This window comes from Astatotilapia calliptera, chromosome 5, assembly GCF_900246225.1.
Source record: "Astatotilapia calliptera chromosome 5, fAstCal1.2, whole genome shotgun sequence".
Lineage (NCBI taxonomy): Eukaryota > Metazoa > Chordata > Actinopteri > Cichliformes > Cichlidae > Astatotilapia > Astatotilapia calliptera.
The window spans coordinates 35,588,036-35,609,378 of record NC_039306.1 but is presented as its reverse complement, the minus strand read 5'-3'; the positions used below and the strand labels follow the sequence as shown (position 1 = coordinate 35,609,378).

Below are 21,343 nucleotides of genomic sequence, written 5' to 3'. Positions count from 1 at the left end.
AAGCATTTAGTTTCCCTCGAGGAAACCATGTATATAACAACATAATGCACGAGTACATCCTTGTGAATGTACAGGCATGCACTTTGTACATACACTTGCACATGTCTGTAAACCACCCAATCAAATTGACTGCTTGTAAATCTAAGGTGGATATATAAGTTTTAACTCGTCTTGTTCACTATAGTTACTGTGAAACTCCAGTGTATGGATGCGTATATACTCTAGCTTTGAAAAACAAATGGGCATCACTTGATTAATGAAAATGTTTTCACTCAGCATTCCTTAAATAAACATATAGCAACACGATTAACGCTGACTTCTCTAGTCAAAGTGATGAGTGCTTTCATAATGTAATGGTTTATTCACTTGTCTCCCTGTGAAAGGACTCTAAAGCCAGGATGGTGCAGTCTGTGTTTTATCAAGATCGAAATGCATTGGAGCTATTTTTTATTGTCAACCTCGCAGGGATATTGTAATTAGACAAACAAGAAAATTCAAGTTACCAAAACGCTTGTCTAAATGAGTAAATCTGAGTAAAGCGAGTACCAACAGTTGAAAGCTGGGGAAAAACACAAATGTATCAAATCAAGTTCACTAAATGTTTTGTTTTCTGGGCAACTTCTTTTTTACATTGTGATGCACAAAAATGATAAAACAAACAACATGGACCATGCTCCAATCACCTGTGGAAATAATTGTACATTGCTGACTGGATGATGCAAATAACACAACTGTGAAACCTCTGAAAGCAGCAGGCTGACAGTGTTTATATAGCCACATTACTTATCTCAGATTTCAAACTTTGTTTACATCTTGATGGTCATATTTTACTACAAAATCATTTCATTAAAGAAGTGTGGGCACCTTAATGCATTTCATGAATGAAAAACAAAAGCCTGTTTTTCCTTCAAACATTCACATATCCTGTGGCACCAACAGACCTGCAGTGGAATGGTGAGACTTTAGTCAGTTTGTAATCTGATATTTCTAGTGATGTCAATGACAACAATATAATTTTTGGATCAGAAAATGGATATTTATTAACATATACTATATTTTACGCAGCTTATGAGTGGATCCAGAGGTTGCATGACATAAAGGAAAGGCTTTTTTTATACAGCAACTAAATAATAAATTAAGGTCTGTTGGCCTTTCTAACTTGGACACATGAAATATTGATATGTTATGTTAACCCATCTGCTGGTTAGACCACATAAACTCCAAGTATTTAGTTTGGTCTAAATGTTAAAACAGTTTACTCAGTCTGACACGTCTGTTCTCATTTTGCAGCGCTCTGCACTCTAAACTGTTGGAACACAAAGTAATCCCTTAGACTGCTTCACTACAGTTAGATGTCGACTTGCAATATTATGTGAATAGTTTTTTCTGTTTTCATGGAACAACAGAAACTTCAGTTAAACATCTGCTTTTTCCAAGTTCACCATATTCATAAAGCTTAAAAACAGGTGTGAAGTCAGATTAACTTTTTTATTTTTGGTTGACATGTGTCAGCTCTGACTCACACATTCAGCATTGTAGTCTTGCTTCCATTTCTACTTGTGCATTGCTGTACAGTAGAATCACTGTGGAGATTGCTTGGGATGATGTAAACTGGCTGTTTTGATGCATTAGAGTACCAGCTCTAGTCTGAGCCCTTCCCAAATGACTGAGTTACTCCTTCTATTACTAACTGTGAGCCCAGACCTTATGGTCACCCATTGTAGGAGAAATTAAGATACGCCAGTATGGGAGAAATCTGTTCTCTCTTTCTAGTCCCTGTCAGGACTCTTGCTGCAGCATTTTGGATTAACTGAAGGCTTTTCGGGGAGTTTTTAGGACATCCTGATAATAACAAATTACACTGGTCCAGCCTTGAAGTAATAAATGTATGAACTAGTTTTTCAGCATCACTCTGAGAAAGGATATTTCTCATTTTAGAGATATTGCGCAAATGTAAACAGAATTGGTCCTAGCACTGAACCCTGTGGAACTCCATGATTAACCTTAATGTGTGAAGAAGACTCTCCATTACATGAACAAATTGGAGTCTGTTAGACAGATAAGATACAAACCACTGCAGCGCAGTACCTGTAATACCTGCAGCATGTTCATCTAAAATTTCCTCAGAAGTCAGTGTGCCATATGATTGCATTAGCAATAAATTTAATAACGCTCTATATTAACAGTTACACACTATATAGAACAACTTTATAGAATTATATTTGTCTGCAGATGTTGGCAGCTATCAGTGAATAGTTTTCAGCTATTTTGAAACAAAAAAAAAGACACTTTTTATCAATAACAGCAAATGAACTGTACAACAGAAAATACAAATGCCATTTATGGTCTCCTCACAACAATGATAAGAAAAATAAACTGGGCCAATATGGCATGTTTGTTAATACAGAGATACACATGTTAATGTGATCTCTGGTCTCCCACTCAGAGACTCAGGTCTCCGAGTGTCCAGCATTCAGAGGCTACCTGAGGACTCATGTGAGAGAAAATCTGCTCACACAGACATGTAGAGCCAAACACTGTCAATAAGGCCTCTGCAATGTTCTGAAGACAGTTAAACTTGTCAGGTAGTGATGTCCAGCAGGTGAACATGCAGCTCCATGAACACGCACAGCTGTGGATTCCAGCTGTGTTCGTAGTTCTGCAAACTTTGACCCCACAGAGTCGAGCTTTTCAGTTCAATCAGCTGCATGTCGATGTCCTCTGTGTCCAACCACTTAACAAATCCTGCTGCTCATTAAGGCTTTCTGGTTCGATCAGAAAATAAAACATTGGTCCAAACACCTGAAAGTCCTGAAAACACATTGTGAATTCTGTCTCGAGTCTACGGATGTATCCGTGTATTTCCACGGTGCTGATGCTGCGCTGAGCGGACAGCTCCTGAAGCTTTTGAAGTGTTGGAATGTGGAAATTTCAACATCGCTTGAAAAAACTGCCAGCTAGCAACGTCCCTCTCACCAGTAGGCAAAGTTATTTTTAGCCAATTACATGTTTAATCTGGTAGTTGGGGCTGTTAGCTAAGACACCGTCATTAAGAATTGGCACAACTATGCGAGCTGATTTGCGATGTGCACCGCTGGCTCATTTATTTTTTAACGCACCTCCTCAGATTAACTCACTGCGTGTTGTGCCCAGGGCTGGACTGGGACGAAAAAAATCGGCCCGGGCATTTTGACTAGAGACCGGCCCCCCAGGTATTAAAGCCATAAAGCCTTTGAATGAAAAGAAACGCTGTGGTGACAGTGATGTACAGTCTTGTTGGTATATATGTATGATTTCTATACATTTTACATCAGATAAAAAGTTGGTTGTAACCTTCAGATAATTATTTAATAACAGCCAGACATTTTAAATGAGAATAAGAAAGTATTTCTTTGTGCCCCCCTTTCCCTGTTAATGCTCTACCTGGCCCCTGGCAAAACTTTGCTAGACCCGCCCCTGCACAGTTACCAGCTGTCAGCTACGTAAAAAAGGATCCTGGTGTTATTTGTCTCTCAGAAACAGTTCATAACTTCCCTTCAACTCATTCATGTCACCTAAAAGGTAAACCTGTTTCTCCATCACTGTTCAGCTCTGATGATTCAGTAAGGACATCTCCTGGTTTCATCTTCATGTTTCCCTCTCACCAGATAACCAAACCATATCATGACCAGCAGCTTTTATGGCTGTGGCTCCAGCAAACATCAGCTGATACTAGAAATTAATATTAAATAAATTCTAACAACAGCTGATCAAGCTTAAACTGCTGTTGTTTTTTAGCGCGACATCTGCTGGTTTCCTCTTTCTGGTGCAAAGTGAGCGATAAACAAACAAGAGAGAAAAGCCGATCAGCTGATCACTGATCAGTTTCATGATTGAAGTAGCAACAGGAGAAAGAGGGGAGAGAATGAGAGAAGAAGAGGCAGCTGTGCAGCAAAGACAGAATAACTCCAGCTTTGTGTCTTTTTTTCCATTCTAGCTGCGTTCCTTTTCAGCTCAATACGAAACACATAATATTTTCTCTGAATACGAGACAATTCGTTTTTTTACGAGACGGTTGGCAACTCTACTAACTAACTCTTATAAATAAAGTTCACTATCAGTAACATCATAGCTGTAGAGAAACTCTGTCATGCTAGCTAGCACGCAGTACGAGTTACTGTAACTGACGGTAAAAAGTCAGCACAACGAAAATAAACTCCACCTAAACTTGGTTTATATCTGACCCAGATAGACTGCAGGTCATAACTTCTTACCTGAAGTTCAGTTCACCTGACACTCAGACCGGCGGCTGCCTCGGGTCTCTCCTCTCCTGCCTCCCCTTTCCCTCATCCACCTGCTGGCCAGCAGCTAAACATCGGCCAGCATCTGGCCAATCCACCACCTTTCATTGTTTATACTGTCACAAGAGAAAAAATAAAATAAAAAAACAAACACCATCGGCCCATACCCGGTATGTTCGATGGCCAGTCCCGCTATGGTCGTGCATCAGTTAACCCTTTGCGTGCCAGCTGTGGCACATGTGCCCAGGGTCGCTGACCCCTGTTCTAATCGCTCTAATAGGATATTATGGTCGAAAGTATCGAACGCAGCACTGAGGTCTAGCAGGACAAGCACAGAGATGAGTCCACTGTCAGAGGCCATGAGAAGATCATTTGTAACCTTCACTAAAGCTGTTTCTGTGATGAGCTCTGAAACCTGACTGAAACTCTTCAAATAAGCCATTCCTCTGCAGATGATCTGTTAGCTGTTTGACAACTACTCTTTCAAGGATGTTTGATATAAAGGAAGGTTGGAGATTGGCCTATAATTAGCTAAGACTGCTGGGTCTAGAGGTGCTTTTTGAGTAAAGGTTTAACTACAGCCAGCTTGAAGGCCTGTGGTACATAGGCAATTGTCTGTGAAGGTTCTCGATCATACAGGCCATCTTCACCCAAAACCTTGGCTGATTGTGACCTACAGCCGTTTTCACACCTTGGCTCGTGTGATTAGGTAGAGGATCAATATGGGGTCCATGTCCCTCTTGGGGGACACTCCCATAGGGCTTAAATCTGGGACTCTCCACCATTTGACATTAGAACTGAAGAAGTTTCTCGGATGAGACGTGAAATGTCTTCAAGCTGCTTAAAGAAGTCCAGACGCTTTTCTTTCTGAGCTCCTTAGACTATATAGCCGATTATTAGAGAAAGGTTGATCATATTTGATATTGAAGCATTAATTAATGGCAGGACTTCTTTGAGCAGTTTTAGATAATATTACATCTGCGAGATAATTATGATAAATTTTTTCTCTAATGGTTGAAATTTTATTGGTGAAGAAGTCCATGAAGTCATTACTAGTTAACGTTAAAGGGATGGTTGGCTCAACAGAGCTCTGACTGTTTGTCAGCCTGGCTACAGAGCTGAAGAGAAACCTGGGGTTGTTCTTATTTTCTTCAATCAGTGATGAATAGTAAGATGTTCTGGCTTTGTGGAGGGCTTTCTTATAAAGCAGCAAACTATTTCTCCAGGCTAAATGATGATCCTCTAAATTTGTGACACGCCATTTCCTCTCCAGATTACGAGTCATCTGCTTTAGGCTACGTGTTTGAGAATTATACCACGGAGTCAGGTACTTCTGATTAGAGACCTTAGTTTTCACAGGAGCTACAGTATCCAGAGTCGTACGGATTATATTCTTAAACTTAGTTACAGCGCTTTAAGAAAGACATCTACTGTGATAAAGTCTACTCTCCACCGCTGTGTAATCAATTATTGTAAATGTAAATGTTATCAGGAAATGATCAGACAGGAGAGGGTTTTCAGGAAACACTGTTAAATGTTCAGTTTCTACGCCATATGTTAAAACAAGATCTAGAGTGTGATTAAAGTGGTGGGTGGGTTCTTTTACATTTTGAGAGAAGCCAATTGAGTCTAATAACAGATTAAATGCCATGTTGAGGCTGTCATTTTTAGCATCTACATGGATGTTAAAATCACCCACAATAATTGTTTTATCTGAGCTCAGAACTAAATTAGATAAAAAGTCTGAGAAATCAGACAGAAACTCTGTGTAAGGCCCAGGTGGACGATAGATGATAACAAGTAAGACTGGTTTCTGAGTTTTACAGCTGGGGTGGACGAGGCTAAGCATCAGGCTTTCAAATGAATTAAAAGTCTGTCTTGGTCTTTGGTTGATTGAAAGGCTGGTGTGAAAAATTGCTGCCACACCGCCCCACACAGATTTCTGGTAGTTAGAATGACTCGGGGGTAGGGATGGGTACCGGTGTCCGGTGCCATGTTCTGACATAAACGGTAGTAACCAGACCGAAAAGCAGCGCACATTTCGGTGCTTTATTTCGGTGCTTTTTTTTCCTGAGCTGTGATACACTTCTAGCCAATCATTTTACGTTTCTGAGGATAGTAGGCGGGGCCAGGTACGTACGTTCAGTTAGAGCAGAGCTACAGATTAAAAATGCCCAAGGCAAAGCGGTCAAAGTCTGGCTGTACTTCACAGCAAAAGATGCAAACTCAGCAGCAACAAGTGCTTTAAGCTGATACTGTGATACTGTCAAAGGAGGTAACACCTCAAATCCGATGAAACACCTGGCGACGCATAGCGTTTTTTTTAAAAGCCGAGAAATGCGCCGTATTTGATAGCTTGCTGCGAGACCTCACACCGAGCACATCTACTGCGGGTGTGGTGCCTGTTATCTGACCCGGAGTTAGCAACATCCCCCAAAAACCCGAAGAGGAGAGTCCTGGCCCCTAGCCCTGCCAGTGTAGCAGAAATGATGAGGATGATGATGCAGCAGCAGCCGTTCTTCTCTGAGTGAGTAGCTTAATGTTGTTCGTGTGTAATTTACGTTGAGTAGGCTAACCACGTTATTACATTAATGCATGTAAGGTGAACTAGCAAACATCATCATGGCTACATGCGGCTGTCCTCTTGTTTGATGGCAGATACTCCCTTCACCCTGGCCAAAAAGGCTAAAATGACCAAAGAAAAAGTGGAAAACAGTTAAACATGAGAGGTTTTTGGACAAAGTTTGTGTTTTTTCCATTGTTTAAGCACTGCTTCCAGCCAAGAGTGATACCATATATGCCCCATAGCTGCAGAAAAGGCTAACATTGTTATCTTTTTACAAAAAAACAGCTGAACATGAGAGGTTTTAGGACCAATTTTGTGTTCTCCATTCTTTAAGCACCGGCAGCGTTTCAAAAGTACCGGTTTGGCACCAGTATCGGACAAAACCTAAACGATACCCATCGCTACTCGGGGGTGTTGATTCATTTAAACTAAGATAATCTTCCTGCTGCAACCAGGTTTCTGTAAGGCAGAGTAAATTGATTTGTTGATCAATTATTAAGTCATGTACTAACAGAGACTTGGAGGAGAGAGACCTAATGTTTAATAATCCACATTTCACTGTTTTATTCTGCGGTGCAGATGTGGATACTGTATTGTTCTGTCTTTGGGATTTTTTTATGTTTAAATCATTTTTTGCTGGTTTTTAGTTTGTTTTTTGTCTGTTTGGGAGCTGACACAGTCTCTATGGGGATGGTGTTTTGGGAGAAAACAGGAGGAGTTAAGCTGCAGAGAGGCGTGTAAGACTGCAACTCAGCTTCCTGGTCCCAACTCTGGATAGTCAAGTTTTAGGGGCTTTAATAAATTTAGGCAGGTTTCTAGAAATGAGAGCTGCTCCATCCAAAGTGGGATGGATGCCGTCTCTCCTAACAAGACCAGGTTTCCCCCAGAAGGTTACCCAATTATCTATAAAGCCCACATTGTAGGGAGCTAATTACTGACACTTGTTTCTGTGATTTTGTACTTCTTGTCACTAAACATAATAGTGATCTATGGTCACTACTTGTCACGGCCATAGACTGACCAGTAAATTAAGAGCTTCAGCTGTCATTTTACCATAACATTATAATACAGCATCATCTTTACTGTAGATCCCGTGCCACTTTCTTTCCATCTCATGCTCAACTTTTCCTTAGCTAATGAACAACAGCCAGAGAAAGCTGAACTTCTCCTGAGGCAGTGAGTCATCCCAACCCGGAGTGGGTACTCCATTCCTTTTTGACTGAAAATCATGATGTCAGACTCAGAGGGGCAAATTCTCATTCCAGCCATTCACTCTAATACTGCTAGTTGGTGATCATTCTCAATGACGCTAAGATCATTCAAAAACCAAATATGTGATGTCTTTGTGATAGTTACAACAAACTAAGATATCTCTGATTAAGAAACTAAATTGCAGTTTAAACTGAAACTTCTGATTCAACAAAATGAGGGGCACACAGCCAGTGTCGAGAGTAATCATAAGTGTGTTTGATTTTGTGAGCTGTCAAATCGGCACGCTTTCTAAAGTCTGGATCCACGCTGCCAGCTCAGGATATCCAGAGGACATTTCATGAAGTTATTTATCATCATTTATAATCATGGATTAACGGTTCTAATTAGCATTCAAATTAACATTTAAATGAGTAAGATAATGTACCTGGTGAGCTCAAATTATCCCTCACAATGCATGAAACATCATGCAGCAATATAATCTGGAACAACTTGTTCAGTCAATGGAAAGAGGGCTTGTATAATTCTCCAGTTATAAACATTGTGGAGTAGTCTTGTGAAGCTGATGACTGAAGCAGAGAGAAGGAACAAAAGGTAGGAGGGTAAAAAACACAGTGAATCACGCTGAGAGAAAAGTTCATGTGTTTGATGGTTTGGGACTGATGGAAAAATAATAGCGTAAACAGACAGGCAGCTACAGTGAATGACATTTTACAGAAGGACAGCTTAGCTCAGCATTGTCCACCAACAGGATGGCAATGCTAACAGTGTGAAAGCAGAGAAAGGAAAAAACAATCACGTGTGCTGTGATTCCAGAAAGTGGTCTCCTAGTTTAGAAGAAATTCAGAGCAAAGTGGGTAGGAAGTAAACACGGAAAAGGAGTCTTTTTGTTGTTCTAAGGCTGCAGGCAAAGATTAGTAGGAGGGTTTAAGAAAACCGTATTATGCAGATCTTTTTATATGGGAGTAAACATCCCAATGACATGCCTCAGGTCTTTCATTAGTGCACTGGAAATATTTCTTACTCGAGTTTTTTCTGACCTGAAACTGTCAAGTTTTGTCAAGTCCCAAGATCCCCTTGGCTCTCTCCCAGTCAGAAATCAGAGGTGTGCGAGTGAGTGTCAGCACACTTTGCATAACTTTCTCTCATTTCCACGTGAGCAGCCATTCAATCAGCTTTCCCAATTAGAGTTCACCTCAGCGTGACAAATCCCAGACCCACGCCACACTGAGGCAACTATTGTCAACTGCAAAGTGTTAGCATTTGGTCTTATAAAAGACGACTTATGTAGGACAGATCATTGGGTCAGTTACTGAACAGCAAGTCAATGGGATTTTTTTTTTTTTTTACATTTTTTAAACTGACTAAATGCCCATATTTGGTTATTTAAAGTGCAACCAATGAGGACAATCTGAAACTTTGAGCAGGGACCCCGGTGTCTTTCACAAGGACACTGCTTCAGGGCTCAGACCATCAAGCCCAAGCTAATGGCCAAAATGAAAGAGCATTACAGTAAACCCAAAATATAGCAAACTAAGTAACACCGGGTTCTGATGTAGAACAATTGTCTGTATTAAAGTCATTTAATTTATAGATATAAATTGAAATTTCATTAAACAATTTAAAAGAAATCATTTAAAAATAACCCCACTTGGGATAAATAAAGTATTCCTTGTTCTTATCAGTATGAGCTATAGCTATAATGGACCTCATAGTGGTCCTTTACCCACTGTCAGCCTGCCAGTTTTCTTACCTGCATGATCCCATATCTAGAAACAAGCTGTTTATTGTTGAAAGGCTTAAAAATAGTAATGTACTTAATACTAGTTTTATAGCTAATCTGTTTCCAGTGTTAAATGTTGTGTCTTTGAGTTGGATCCATTATGTTATTGGATCATAATCACTGACTCACTAATATGTACATAAATTTAATGTTGCAGCCGGAGATGATTTAAATGTCTTTTATTCTGCTGGATATCTTTAGCTATAGTAATAAAGTATCATATGTTAGTAGATTTATGTTAAAATCTGCAAAATAACAAATATAATATGAACCGTCCCAGACAAAATGCAGTGGAGTCAGAGTTAAAACTATAATAAAAAGTTATGTTAGAGCTTAATTAACACAATCTAAGAAACAGTTTTACTTCCTTTAAATAAAACTATATTATTAAACAGAAACTTCAGTCTCAGTGGAAATAATTAAAAAGTATAGTCTTGGGGACAGATAGCAGAAGGCCTCAGAGCTTTGGAAAGAAAGAGATGATTAGCTGTAAGTAACTACTACATCAGGTCACTGCAAAGGAAATGTCAGCATTTCAATAATGTGCCACTAACACTCGAGTATCTACAAATGCTGAATGAGGATAAAATGAGGCGACATACAGTCTGAATGACTGCAGTTTTTTTATACTAACTGGATAGAGGTCTGTATTCATGTTGGATAATTCCACTCTATTCGGCTTAGGAAGTTTCCCTGCAATGTCAATATGAATAATATTATAAAAGGAGAATTTCAGCAACAACAGAGCACCAAGGACCTGCATTGGTAAACAAACACTTAAAATGCACCAGAATAAAATCATAATACAAATTCAGTGTGTAGCAGGAAAGCAAAACATATTCTTGTATTCATTAATCACCTCGTGAATTATTCCTAGTAACTAATAACTTTCTTACTTTATATACCTCTTGCATGTCCTCTGAGGACAGGAACCTTGCAGGGTGCAGCACGAGCAAAGGTTGAAGCACAGAATACGCAACTCCCACAATAGAAAATCTGGAGGCTAAACTTGAACAGAACACAGTTCACATAGAATCTGCCATTCATCACAGGGTCAGTAAGTCCGTTTGTGAAGGTGGGATCATAATAATATTCTGACCAAGGAGAATTTGTTTTAGACAGGAGTAGAGATCAGGAAGAGGTTGATTAATTTTACTGGGTTAAAATGTTTGTGTGAATAAATGTGAGGTGCACAGTGATGAACTGAGAATTTACAAAAGTAAAAGTAATACAAAGGAACAAAAGCAAAACTGAGGAGACGTTTTCTCTATGATGTGTGTGTGTGTGTGTGTGTGTGTGTGTGTGTGTATTGATTATTGGTTGCTTCTCAAGCTATAGTGTATGGTGAATAATAGCTATGTACATCAGCAGTATGTAAACAAAGATAATTAGCTTTTGAGGAGACCATACAGATGAAATTGCCAGTCAAACCAGTAGAAAAATATTCTACTTTATCCCCTTGGGGTTAGAGTGCTATAAAATTTAAATATAAGGACGTAAAGGTAAGTCATTGAATGTTGGCGTCAGTATGAATGTTCCCTCACAAAGTGAATTTTCTTCTCTGCAGAACTTTAACTCCGAGAACCCAAACTGTGTTGGCATTGAAGGTGTACTAGAGGCTTACTTTCAGAGCCTGCGAACTGTTCAGCTGTATGGTCCAACCAACTTTGCTCCTGTCATCAACCAAGTGGCTCGGTGAGAGACAAAGCTTTACTCACACACATTCTCTCATTGTAAGACAGAAATATCTTCTCATGCAGGAATACTTTTTACATTCAAACTCACCCAAAGGGCCCATAATAACTTCATATTCAAGTCAATTAAGTTTTATTTATAGCCAAGTTACAACAGTCACCTCGAGGCACTTTACACGAGTATATATATCTTAGTAAGGCAAAGATCCTACAATAACAGAGAGAAAACCCCAACAATCAACACTCTATAGTCAACTGTTAGGGGTATTATAACTAAGTGGACACGATTGGAAATGACACTAATTCAGCCATGAAGTGGAAGGCCACACAGCGGGGGTCAGTGGATGCTGAGGCGCTAACTTCCTGCAGAGCCAATCGGTACAGACCTCTAAACTTCATGTGTCTCCATGGAATCGAGCAGCCAAGCAGCTTCATTTGGGCCTTACATCACCATGGGCAATGAGAAGTGTCAGATGCAGTGGTGTTAAGCACACCGCCACTGGACTCTAGAGCAGTGGAGATGTGTTCTACGGAGTGATCAATCACGCTTTTCTGTGTGGCAATCCGAAGGTATCAGCTGCATGCTAGTTTTGCTAAGTTTTCATGCTTTGTGGTTAAGACTTCTCAGCCTGCTCAGTGGATTAACTGTAGTTCTGCCTATTGTAGATCCCTCACTCTGGTCTCCAGCCTGCTGACCACAGGGGAAGGACACATCTTTCTGTTGCCTGTTGTCACTGCTCAAATATTTATTTACAATTAAAGTTCTTTTAATTGTAGTTTGATAAGTTTATATATTAGCTTATTTACAAATCATAATAGTTTTCATAAAGAGACAAGAACAATGTTATAGAGCTTTTTCTGACAGGTACTTGGATCTGTGATAAACAACAACCCAAATGCTGATTATCAACTACATCCTATACTTATATACTTGTATGTACATTCTATAATAATGAACTTTTACTGAAGTAAAAACAAATAAACAAATGCTTTGAATTAAAATAAACTCTATATAAATGTTTAGTCATTAAAGTGTACAGCACAGCTGGAACTAATTCACTATAATTAAAATCGAACCATAATTTATTAGTTAACTTATATTTTAAATTTTGCCTTATAGGGTTAGAGATTTAAATGGAGTTCATGGTGAAATATTTGCCTTTGTATAGTTTATCTTTTGATGAATAAATTAAAAAAAATAGCTTTTAAAGAGTGAAAGATTTGTGCAACACGTAACTTGTTTACCAATTCAATTATAGCTGTAATTTCTACGGCTCATTGATGGATGTACCGATTTATCACCGGCTTCACTTTTATACAAAAAAAAATCTTAAAAGCTGAAGGATTCTGAGGCCCCTTTTGAAGCATTTCCATCCACTCATGGTACGTGCAGTTACATGTGTTTGTCTCTGAGCAACAGACTAAGCAACTTTATGCTGGCAGGTTTAAATGTCTGTATTTTGACTAAAGTTATAATTGCTAGATCCCGATGCACACTTCCATTCCTGATCCCCATTATGCTTTTCTCTCTTTTTTGAGAAATAAATAGTTGTTTCTTATTATCAGTGGAAGAGCTTCCAATATGGACATTTAGAATCTTTATAGAGGGTTTTTACGTCCACATGAGAGATAACTGAAATAAGTGAAAACAGATTAGGACTCGCATTAGGACACAGATGACACCAGGAGTATTGGGACTTGTCAGACTTAGTGAGCCGTGATGAATCGATTTCATCAGGAGTGCCTGAGTGGATAATATAATTTGAGGAAAGAGGTTTTGCTCATTTGGATTTTTTCCATTGTATCTTAATAACTGGCTACATTAATAAACTCCACACAGTAGTTACATTAATTTAATTTATTCGTGCATATTTTGTGAAACTCAAATAAATTTTTCTCCTTTTGATGCCTAAACATAACTGTAAGAAAGTGAAACTGAAAAGTAACTTTAAAGAAGGATAAAATGTAAGTAAACACTGTATTTATAGCAACAAACTAAAAAAAAATCCGCACCACAAGCTAAAACAATAATGGCACTACATGAGCATTTTTGGCAGTTAGGTGATAGCAATACCAGCAAACAGAAAAAAATAACAATTAAAAAAATATATACAGGCATTACACGTTTTTCCTTCAGTGGGAAATTGTGTTTGGCGTGCACACTATACGGACAAAAGTCAAATCATCTTAAATTCAGCAGTTTTCAGTTGCATTACCACAGGAATAGAATAGAATAGAGTAGAATAGAATAGCCCTTCATTGCCATTATACATGAACAATAAAATTATGGGTGCTCCACACGAAATGTACAGGACATCAGGAAAAAATAACAAACAGAAGAGATTTATACATTCAAGAGGAAATATACAAACTAGAGGAACATGTACAAAACAAGAGAAAGGCACAGAGAGCAAAGTGCTTGGAAGGCCTTGGTCTGAGTATAGAGCCTGTATGTGAGTGACCTGAGTGATGAGGGTTACATGGCTCAGATTGGTGAGGTGGGCAGGGATGGGGTGTGGGGGATAAATTCAAGCACCAAACATTTGTGAAAGAACAGATTGCTCCAAAGAACTCACAAAATTCTTGCATGGTACCTTAATGAGATGACAACTCTGCAACACACTGTACAATTTGTTCCCTCCTAGACATTCCATGATCAGCTGTACGTGTACCTGGCATTATTGGAGTGGAAGCATTTATCAACCACAAAATGGCAAACCACAAAGTGTTGCAGATGGGCATTAGTATTAGCATAGAAATTGTGACCAGGAGCTTCATGGCGTAAATTTTCATGTCTGAGTAGCTTCTGTAGATACAAAATGTAGGTGGCCTACTTTTCTTCAATAACTGTACCTAATTAAGATTTTTATTTTGTCTTTCCATTTAACTGTTAATACAGTTTTCTCATGAAATATTTAAGGCCTATGTGTCAGACACTGTGATTTTTATTGTTTTTCAACATCCTCTGAACAACTGCGTATCCGCATTATCCTCCCCCTTAATCCTGCATCATAGTCTACCAGATCATTTAGGAACAAATTGGATTTTGAAACTTTTCTACAGCAAAACTACAGCTCGTGTTATGTTTTTAATGGATTGTGGTTGTTTATTGCCCACTATTGTATTTTTAGTCCTCATATAAAGCAATCATATCCTGTCCCAGTTAAGTGTGATTGTGGTTGCATAATCAAATGAGTATAGCAGTACTGTTAAGCTGTGAGATTCAAAACTGCCAACCGTTTAGAAAAAGAACAGAAAATGCATTCTCTCTTTTAATCTCACTTCCTGTACTCACACGTTCTTTTTCATTTGCACTTTTTCTTTGATGCATTCTTTTACTTCTGTCTTCTCTATTTGTTCTTTGTCTTCCTCACTCTCCCATCTGTTTCCATTTCTTTTTGCTGCTATCTATTATTTACTGCAGTTCAAAAAAATCACCGTGCTCTTTTTCCTCCCTTTCTAGTGCTTGCTCATGCTGCTCCTCCTCTGTGTCCTCATCTTCCATCACCTCTTCACCCACTACTTCTTCATTGTTATCTATGTGGGAGGTTAAGAATAGTGATGAAGACAGAGAGCAGAGGAGGAACATTAATGGTGTAATCCATATGTACATAACTACTTATAGTCACACACAGTTGCTCTTATTAGAACAACAGTGTTATTATTGCAGGCAATGAATGATACGCTAAACATGAGGGTTTTTTATTTTATTCAGCTAAGTGGTATATATCAAAGGGTTAAATAAAGTTATATAAACTGCTTTTGAAGAAACATTTGCCTTGCTCTCTATAACTCCTTAGTTTAAAAGAGCAGGGAACAGCTAGTGACTGAATGGACAGATGGAAGGACGAATTAGTGGATTAATCGATTTATGGATGGACATGCAAAGGGACTTCTCCGAGGGTGACTGACACCAGGACTACATCCATCGCTGCAATGAAGGCTGCCTGCTTCTCCGCCTGGATCAGCTAAGGCCAGGTTTCGACCAGGCCAGGTCGATCCCTGCTCAAAGGAGGAAAGTCAGTAGGCCCCAGCCTGTTCCTGCACCATGAATAGGATCCTTTAAGGGCTGTTTTGCCCAAGGGTTAGGTATGGTATTTCATCTGGTAGCTCCTCATATGACTTAGTCCTCTGAGTATCCTGTAAATCCACTCACACTGAGCGTCCTGTGAACCCCAAGCTGGTTAGCCATAAGCTATCTGAACCGGCCAGCCCAGAGGCTTTGTTCCTGGTTTCTGCGCTGGCAGAGTGGTTTTAATATCTTGAGTCTGAGGTGATGCTGCGCCATTGTGTCCAGTGTGCCACGGCCCCAGCCCAGGGTGCCTGTGTGCCCTGCATATCCCGAGCCTCTAGTGTCTTCAGAGGGTGCCAAACTGTTTGAGCTTGAGCCAAAGTGTCCCAAGCTGCTTGAGCCGTTAGATCTTGTTTTACCCAAGATGGCCTCCCTTTATCTTTGGTCTGCGGACTTATTTTGTTTTCACCGCCTTTGTTCCATCTCAGCCTCCAGCTAGGCCTCTACAGGCATACTGCTTTCACAGTTGGCCTTCTTGAGCTTGTGCTTGGCCACTCCTCAGCGGCTGGTTCCCTGCCCTGCTTCACCAATACCCGCACTCTACCTAGTCTCGAGAGTGAACCCATCTGCTCTGCCTTTTTCATCGCTGCCAGACTCCCACCAAGTACCAGAGATCTTCATGTCTGTTGTTGCCACCCCCCTGCCAAGCCTCCTAAGAGGCCCCTTCTCCACTGCCAATGTCAACGACAGTCACCTGCCAAGCAAATAAAGGGTACTGTCATCTCCACAAATGCCAGCTGCTTGACAAGCCTTTGGAGGCACTCCATCACCTCTTCTGGCCTTGAGTCCAACCTATGGAGGGTCTTCACTGCATTCACCAGAAGATCTTTGTTCCTTCCCTCACAGGAAACTGCATGCTTTTGCAGAGCACAGGAGGTGCAGACAGAAAGTGAAACTTAGAGTGTGTGACGTGCTGTGGAAATATATATATATAACCATGCTGGCTGCTGCTGCTTTCAGACCTGAGCTTCAATTCAATTCAATTCAATTCAATTTTATTTATATAGCGCCAAATCACAACAAAAGTCGCCTCAAGGCGCTTCATAGATACAGAGAAAAACCCAACAATCATATGACCCCCCTATGAGCAAGCACTTTGGCGACAGTGGGAAGGAAAAACTCCATTTTAACAGGAAGAAACCTCCGGCAGAACCAGGCTCAGGGAGGGGCGGGGCCATCTGCTGTGACCTGTTGGGGTGAGAGAAGGAAGACAGGATAAAAGACATGCTGTGGAAGAGAGACAGAGGTTAATAACAGATATGATTCAATGCAGAGAGGTCTGTTAATACATAGTGAGTGAGAAAGGTGACTGGAAAGGAAAAACTCAATGCATCATGGGAATCCCCCGGCAGCCTACGTCTATTGCAGCATAACTAAGGGAGGATTCAGGGTCACCTGGTCCAGCCCTAACTATATGCTTTAGCAAAAAGGAAAGTTTGAAGCCTAATCTTAAAAGTAGAGATAGTGTCTGTCTCCCGAATCCAAACTGGAAGCTGGTTCCACAGAAGAGGGGCCTGAAAACTGAAGGCTCTGCCTCACATTCTACTTTTAAATACTCTAGGAACAACAAGTAGGCCTGCAGAGCGAGAGCGAAGTGCTCTAATAGGGTGATATGGTACTACAAGGTCATTAAGATAAGATGGGGCCTGATTATTTAAGACCTTGTATGTGAGAAGCAGGATTTTGAATTCAATTCTGGATTTAACAGGAAGCCAATGAAGGGAAGCCAAAACAGGAGAAATATGCTCTCTCATTCTAGTCTCTGTCAGGACTCTTGCTGCAGCATTTTGGATTAGCTGAAGGCTTTTCAGGGAGTTTTTTGGACATCCTGATAATAATGAATTACAGTCGTCCAGCCTGGAAGTAATAAATGCATGAACTAGTTTTTCAGCGTCACTCTGAGACAGGATATTTCTAACTTTAGAGATGATGCACAAATGGAAGAACGCAGTCTTACATATTTGTTTAATATGTGCATTGAAGGACATGTCCTGGTCAAAAATGACTCCAAGGTTCCTCACAGTGTTACTGGAGGCCAAGGTAATGCCATCCAGAGTAAGAATCTGGTTAGATACCATATTTCTAGGCTTTTCAGGGCCGAGTACAATAACCTCAGTTTGATCTGAATTAAGAAGCAGAAAGTTAGCGGCCATCCAGGTCTTTATGTCTTTAAGACATTCCTGCAGTTTAACTAATTGGTGTGTGTTATCTGGCTTCATGGACAGATAGAGCTGGGTGTCATCTGCATAGCAGTGAAAATGTATGCTATGTCTTCTAATGATGCTGCCTAAGGGAAGCATGTATAATGTAAACAGAATTGGCCCTAGCACTGAACCCTGTGGAGTCTATTAGATAGATATGATACAAACCACTGCAGCACAGTACCTGTAATACCTACAGCATGTTCTAATCGCTCTAATAGGATATTATGGTCGACAGTATCGAATGCTGCACTAAGGTCTAGCAGGACAAGCACAGAGATGAGTCCACTGTCAGAGGCCATAAGAAGATCATTTGTAACCTTCACTAAAGCTGTTTCTGTGCTGTGATGAGCTTTGAAACCTGACTGAAACTCTTCAAATAAACCATTCCTCTGCAGATGATCTGTTAGCTGTTTGACAACTACTCTTTCAAGGATGTTTGATATAAAGGAAGGTTGGAGATTGGCCTATAATTAGCTAAGACTGCTGGGTCTAGAGATGCTTTTTGAGTAAAGGTTTAACTACAGCCAGCTTGAAGGCCTGTGGTACATAGCTGATTATTAGAGACAGGTTGATCATATTTAAGATTGAAGAATTAATTAATGGCAGGACTTCTTTGAGCAGTTTTGTAGGAATGGGGTCTAAAAGACACGTTGATGGCTTGGAGGAAGTAATTATTGAAGTTAACTCAGAAAGATCAATTGGAGAAAAAGAGTCTAACTTAACATCAATGGTACTAAGAGTAGCTGTAGATAATATTACATCTGTGGGATGATTACTGGTAATTTTTCCTCTAATGATTAAAATTTTATTTGTGAAGAAGTTCATGAAGTCATTACTAGTTAACGTTAAAGGGATGGTTGGCTCACAAGAGCTCTGACTGTTTGTCAGCCTGGCTACAGTGCTGAAGAGATACTGGGGGTTATTCTTATTGTCTTCAATCAGTGATGAATAGTAAGATGTTCTGGCTTTGCGGAGGGCTTTCTTATAAAGCAGCAAACTATTTCTACAGGCTAAATGATGATCCTCTAAATTTGTGACACGCCATTTCCTCTCCAGATTACGAGTCATCTGCTTTAGGCTACGTGTTTGAGAATTATACCACGGAGTCAGGTACTTCTGATTAGAGACCTTAGTTTTCACAGGAGCTACAGTATCCAGAGTCGTACGTAGTGAGGAGGTGAAATTATTAACAAGATAATCGACCTCTGTTGGAGCAGCGTTCAGATAGCTGCTCTGCTCTGTGTTGGTACAGGGCATTGAAGATGATAACAGTGGGTGGATTATATTCTTAAACTTAGTTACAGCGCTTTCAGAAAGACATCTACTGTGATAAAGTCTACTCTCCACCGCTGTGTAATCAATTATTGTAAAAGTAAATGGAAATGATCAGACAGGAGAGGGTTTTCAGGAAACACTGTTAAATGTTCAGTTTCTATGCCATATGTTAAAACAAGATCTAGAGTGTGATTAAAGTGGTGGGTGGGTTCTTTTACATTTTGAGAGAAACCAATTGAGTCTAATAACAGACTAAATGCCATGTTGAGGCTGTCATTTTTAGCATCTACATGGATGTTAAAATCACCCACAATGTCTTTGTGTGCTCGGTCGCCGTTCCCGGAAATGTAAAATAAAGATCATTTTTCGAATTTTGACCACTCTGAGCCCAGTCTTTTTCGGCTGCCAAAAGAATGCAAAGGACTAAATTGAATACCCCCCTGCTCTGTGTCCAGGCCAACCTCCGAGTTCCTCCTCTAGGTTGACACCCTGAACTGTCCTACTCTGCTCAGGAGCTGGGCTGACTACCTCAGTTGTCATTTATTGTTTGTTGGCCTTTCCTGCTCCCTGTTTTTGGTCATGTTTATGGTTCTTTGTCACTGGGCCGGTGACCCTGTGTTTTATGTTATTATTAATCTTTGATTTCAACATGGTTTTTCACTGTTAGTGTTTTGGTTTCTGTTTTGTATTTCTAGCTCCCTAAGTTCTCTAGTATTTCTTGGGTTTTGTTCCTGTGCCCCTCATATTTAGTGTAGGTTTAGTTCTCTCCATGTTTATTTTCTTGTTCCACAGTCAGTCGTGTCTCATGTCACTCCTGTCCATGCGCTCCGTGTTCACTCTGTTCAGTCTCAAGTCCGTGCCTCTGTGCCTGTCCCATGTTTCCTGTTTTACTTTGATAGTCCCTTTCCTGTGTTCAGTGTTTTGAGTTTTGCTTTTCCCCTGTCTGGTTACGTCTGATTAGTCCCAGCTGTGTTTCCACTTGTTACCCACCCTCTCGTTATCCTACCTGTGTATTTTAGTCCTCAGTCTTCCCCTTCCTCTGCCCTGTTATACCCTCTCATTGCTGTGTGCTACTTTCCTGGTTTAACTTGGTAAACTCCTAGTCTCCAGCTTCTTCGTTCTTCCTTCTCTGTTTCCAAGTTTAGTCTCCTAGTTTCTAGTTATTATGTTCTGTTTCCTGTATTTTGACATACATTAAAAGCTGCCTCTTTTAGTTCATCCCTCTGTGTTCTGAGTCTTGCGTTTGGGTCCAATCTCCTGCTTGCCACACAATAAACATGACATTTTTGTTAAACTTGGTCTTGGTATCCTGCATTTCGAGTCCTCATCCCACACACTCCACATTATGAGATCCTAAATCTTAGTATTCAGGGGACAAAAGAGTAACAATTCTAACAGATACATAAATTATATAGACTGATGATCTATAATATAAATCTTTTGTACTGAAGGATGCAGGTACAGTTTAATGCTTTGAAGCTTCTGAAACCTATGTCATCACCAAGATAACATAGACTTCAGGAGCAAAACAGCGAGACATAGTAGTGACAGAATCCTTAAAGATATACGGAAGAAATGGCAATGAAAACAAAGTCAAGAATTGAGAATTGGAGAATAACTTCAGGTCTTCCTGACATTATCTTGTTCTCAGGTTTCATTGTTTTACCTGTTTACACACTTTATTCCACAGAGACAGAAAAGGAAAAAGCAGGGCTGCAAGCAGAAGTTAAGAGCGAGAACCAGAAAAAACTAAATCAATGGATGTTAAGTCAAGAGGACATAAAGAGAGGGATGCAGCAGACAGGCACACTCTGATGATCCATCATGGCTGAACGCAATCCCAGCAGTGACAGGGTTTAGAACAGGACTCCCCGGAGTCTAGACACTGGTGTTGGTGAGGATGCAGCCTGAGGTTTGGATGGAGCTCTGAGGCGATATGGAGATGGGGAGAAGGTGGGCTGCATGAATGAGAGTCTAAAAGGGAGAATGGCAGAGAGCACAGATTTAAACCAATCAAGGTGGAGGCTGATTGGCTCAAAGAAGCCAGACAGGATGATGACTGTTCTAGAGTCATGATGCCAATGTGGAGATTGACTGTGTGGGAAAGTGGTAGTGATGCAGATGAGTGAGCTTCATAGATGAAAAATATTATTTGAAAAAATAAATGGGTAGCTTAAACAATGAGTTCTTGATCTCAGCTTGTCAGACACTGATCGTTGGTGTTTATATTTTAAGGCACTGGGAACGCTTTAAGGGTCAC

General features: G+C 40.1%; 1 protein-coding gene across 3 annotated transcripts in view; it reads left to right on the top strand.

Annotated features, from left to right (window-relative positions):
* LOC113023039 (copine-9-like) overlaps nt 1-21,343 on the top strand; it is a 187,304-nt gene that overhangs the window by 137,935 nt on the left and 28,026 nt on the right. For all 3 annotated transcript variants that reach the window (XM_026169094.1, XM_026169093.1, XM_026169092.1), the window contains one exon: nt 11,406-11,533. In XM_026169094.1, the coding sequence (XP_026024879.1) occupies nt 11,406-11,533 (128 nt within the window). The remainder of the gene's footprint in view (nt 1-11,405; nt 11,534-21,343) is intronic.